Source organism: Morone saxatilis, unplaced genomic scaffold, assembly GCF_004916995.1.
Source record: "Morone saxatilis isolate NCDOM2014 unplaced genomic scaffold, NCSU_SB_2.0 Contig5, whole genome shotgun sequence".
Lineage (NCBI taxonomy): Eukaryota > Metazoa > Chordata > Actinopteri > Moronidae > Morone > Morone saxatilis.
The window spans coordinates 22,410,996-22,415,371 of NW_023340095.1; the positions used below are offsets into that span (position 1 = coordinate 22,410,996).

Sequence of the window (4,376 nt, forward strand, 5' to 3'; positions counted from 1 at the left end):
TTATAGACTAGCCTGTAGTTTTGAGAGCCAGTCGCTGAGCTGCATCAGAGGAGGATCCCATTTCAGGGCTGCTGTCGAGCCTGCAATGGTGGTGAGGGACGACCCCGCCGGCCCGCCATGTGCTACTCCTTTTAAGGGAAGGGACAGCCAGTCAGCCTGTCACTCCGAGACTCCCAGCCAGCCGCACTCCCTCAGCGGGCCCGTGTCCACCCCGTGTCCACCCCGTGTCCTGTCACTCCGTCTCCCACAATAACCAGAGGACTGTGACATCTGGAGGTCACTGGTGAGGCTTTGGAAGTGACTTTTAAAAAAAAAAACAAAAAAACAAAAACCAGGGGAAAATAAACTCCTCAGACACACAGGAGCCCGTCTATCTGAGGCCTAAACTGTCTCACTACACATTTCCACTCAAAGCCGCTCATGACTGTAAAGTACAGGGCTGAGTAAACTGGAGAAAGGGGGAGGCGGGGAGCTCGCCCTACACTGAAATTCACAGTGGAAAGTAAAAATACACCTTTGTCCTTGCATTGTTTACAAATCACAGGCATTGCCGGCATATTAGGGAGAGCACAGAGGTCTGTGAGAGATATTTATGTCAAAATGAATTAAAACAAATACAACTCCACTCGCTTCCCCTTCATTTCTGATGTGCACAAAGTTATTAGTGTACCACCTATGTTCCTTACCCAGTGAGCTAAACCTTTTTAACACTGGTGCTCTGCGATTTTTTTTTGGCCATCACCTATACCCTTTCACAATAATACCATTTTGTTTTTTTCTGCCTTTTCACATTTTTCTTTTTTTTTTTTTTTAAATCACAGGAGAAAACCAAATATAGGGCTACAACATTTTCTTCTTCCATTTCTTCAAAAATAGCCCATGCTTAAATTATTGGAGGGTAAACCTGGAGGTTAAGGCACAAAACACAACTCCATTAAGAATAAGGTTGATAAACAGGGAAACAACCAAACATGATGAGAAAAAAAAAAATCTAAACACTTAAAAATATCACTTTCTATTCAATGACCTAGACAACTCTGTAGATAAGGAATGAGAAAGGATTCCAAAAAACAAAGCAAAACACTTGTCCACTTAAATATAATTGTGCCTTGAGAGGAACATAGCATTTATTGCCTCAATAATATATTTTTTTGGGGGAGTTTTTTTATTTATTTATTCCTTCTCTCTTTTCAAAAGCAGCAGCGGCGGCGGTGCCCTCTTGTGCATCCTTCCACTCGGTCGCTTTATCAGTTACATGGCAGCCATGTTGGAATGTTCTGGTTAGCCACATAGTAGTTGCTGAAGTTGTGGTCTCGGACGTACGGCGCAGGCTGATAGTAGCAGGTGACGCAGGATGCATCCGGGATAGCATTCTGCTCGGCCAGGACTCGGAAGGCCATCAGCGAGATGAGGTGGAGGGTCTGCCGCCGCTCGTGGCCCATGAGGCACACCGTGCTCTCGTTGACCACTCGCCGCAGGATCATGAGGTAGTCGTACTTGCTCTTCTCCTCGCCTATGAAGTGGCTCTGGAGGTAGGCCTCCACCTTGCGCTGCTGCTCACCGATGTCGGGGAAGTCGATGAAGAAGCGTGAACACATGTACCGCTCCAGGCCCTTGAACTCCTCCTCGCTGGCAGGACGAAAGTCCCGCACCAGCAGATTGCAGTATTTCAGCAGGCCGCCACCTCGGATCTCCTCGGGCCACTTGGTGGTGATGAGCTTGTTCCGCAGGTGGCTCAGTGCCATGTCGAAGTCCCCGTACATGCTCTCCCCACTCACCGTGGGGTGAAAGGCCTGTGACATGGGCGTCTGTGCCAGCTCGTAGTAGGCAAGCATGGAGTCCAGCACAATCTGAAAGGAGTCCACACTGAACTCAAACTGCCGCCGTATTGAGTCCACAAACTTCAGCTCCACATTGCGGCCGTTGTTGTTGGAGAGGGAGATGAGGCTCCAGCGGTCCTGCTCTGTGTTGACTTTCACCAGCTACTGGACATACGCCTCTTTGAGAGTCATGGGTGTAATTTTCTCTTTGTTCACACCCTCAGGTAGGAAGTCCAGCAGGGTACCCAGAACCACGTCCTTACTGAGGCGGAACTCTGCCTCGTGCGGCAGGTCCACCCTGAAGATGACGTCCAGATCCTTGTAGCTCCAGCCAATATCCTGCACCAGTACGTGGCTGGCCGTGGAGCCATTGAGCCTTATGTCCTTCACTCGGATGCCGCTCAGCTCCAGGCGGGAGCGGACGCGCGCCACAATGTCTTTCAGCCGCACCTCTAAGGTAGGGAAGTTCCCCCGTCCATGTACAGGCACGACCTCGGTCAGAACCTCATTCAGCCGGCTCACCTGCTCCCAGGTCAGGACGCTGACGGAACAACTCTTTGATTCCTCTTTGTTATCCATCTTCTCACAAAAGTTCAGATTAACTGAGATGGCAGGAGAGAAAGAAAGATGTTAGTTTTGGCTTTCAAATGTGACACAAACCAAACGAAACCTACAAAAATCACCATTTGAACAGCAACTAACTAAAGACAATACAAGCATACATTGGCTCAGCTGTAAGAATACAAGGACAAACAAATGTTAGATATTAGACCTACTGGCTCGCGAGTTTTAAAATATCTCATGTAACAGCATCATGACCCATTCAGCACGAGCAGAGCAGAATGAGAGCACGAGACAACCTGCTCGCTCTCCGACACAGAGAGACACACACACAGCCAGAGGACACCACACACGAGAGAGACCACCCACGAAGAGAAGACACACCACACAGAGGAGACACACACACCAGAGCAAGACACACACAACAGAGGAGACACACACACAGAGAAGACACACACAAGAAGCACACACACAGAGACACACACACAGAGACACACCACAGAGACACAGAGACACCACCAGAGACACAGAGACACACACACAGAGACACAGAACACAGACCACAGAGACACAACACAGAGACACACAGACACAGAGACACACAACAGAGAACACGAGACACCACACAGAACACACACACACAAGAGACCACCACACAGAGACACACACACACAGACACACACCACACAGAGACACACACACACAAGACACACAGACCACACACACCACAGACACACACAGACACAACACACACAGACAACCATTAGAGGACAGAGCCCGTGAGCTTTCTAGAACAGCTCGAGCCTGGCTTTTATTCCAGAACCGCTGAGAAACAAACACTAAACGAGCTCAAAGTACAACCAAAGCCGACGTTTCCCCTCAGAAACAACCGCATACGAAATTAACGCCAACAAAGCAAATTACCGTTACACACGTTTCGTGAAAAACATGACCGGTAATTATTTATTCCAGCTGACTTATCAATTCAGCTGTGACGATGATGTTGAGCTAACGTTAACTCGGCGCTAACTAACTAACATTGACCTGATTAAAGCAGTACCACACCGGGCTATAAAACTAACGCCAACGTGCCTTACCCTTACGCCAGGTAACGTTAGATAACGTTAAGTTGGACTCACTAAATCCATATGGCGACCAATCCCTCCGCAAATTCAGCAAAGTCACGTACCGTAAGTTTGGAGCGACCAAGAGAAAATGAGTCCACGTTTTACGCTAAAATATCCCAACTGAAGTCACGTTTTGGAATCATGGCTACGATAAACTTTAACTTAACGAGTGTAACTTGCGTTAACTTAACTACGGAGTTAAAACACAGTTTCCATTGACAGAGAGGAATGAAGGAGAAAAGCAGTACGTACATTTCCAAAAGCGTGCTCGGGAAGCATTCAAAGTCGGAGACAGTTGAGAAGATGTTAAATTGTAATTCGTGCAGACAGCTCCACATAATCCACCGCCTGAGAGACACACACACAACGCCACCGGTGAAAAGTTGATATTTGAACCATTCCCCTCGCTGAAGACACGCCTGTTTTATAAAGCCGAAGTACGACCCACCGACACAGACGCAGAGCCGTGGTACGACACAGTCCCTGTCTATGTAGCGTGGCTTTTATAATAAAAAACATACAATATTACTTGTATATAATGTTGTATATGTAAAGTAAAACACTAACTTTATATATTTACCCCAAAGTCCAACTTTCAACGTCAGCAGATCACATAGTTGTAGAATCGTCGAATGTGATTGTAGCAATGCGCCGAGCAGAGCGTCTGATTGGTCAACGAGGTTTTGGCGTTGCCAAGTAACCCGGACCGTCTCCAGGCGGACGGGCCGACGTTCTCTCACTGTTGCTGTGCCAGAGTGAAGTTCAAAAGCAGCACTATCTGCTCTGTGTTTATATTAACGCTAATCTGACACTGTGATTGATATCATTTTACTTTAAAATATGTTTTTAAATATATTCTACTCATAAG

At 47.3% G+C, this 4,376-nt stretch overlaps 1 protein-coding gene across 1 annotated transcript; it reads right to left on the bottom strand.

Annotated features, from left to right (window-relative positions):
* Nucleotides 1-307: 307 nt before the first annotated feature.
* On the bottom strand, nucleotides 308-4,142 carry tent5c (terminal nucleotidyltransferase 5C). Its single transcript, XM_035676448.1, is given in 2 exon segments — nucleotides 308-2,422; nucleotides 4,089-4,142. A coding segment is annotated over 1 exon segment (1,152 nt). The 5' UTR covers nucleotides 2,400-2,422; nucleotides 4,089-4,142; the 3' UTR covers nucleotides 308-1,247.
* Nucleotides 4,143-4,376: the final 234 nt, after the last annotated feature.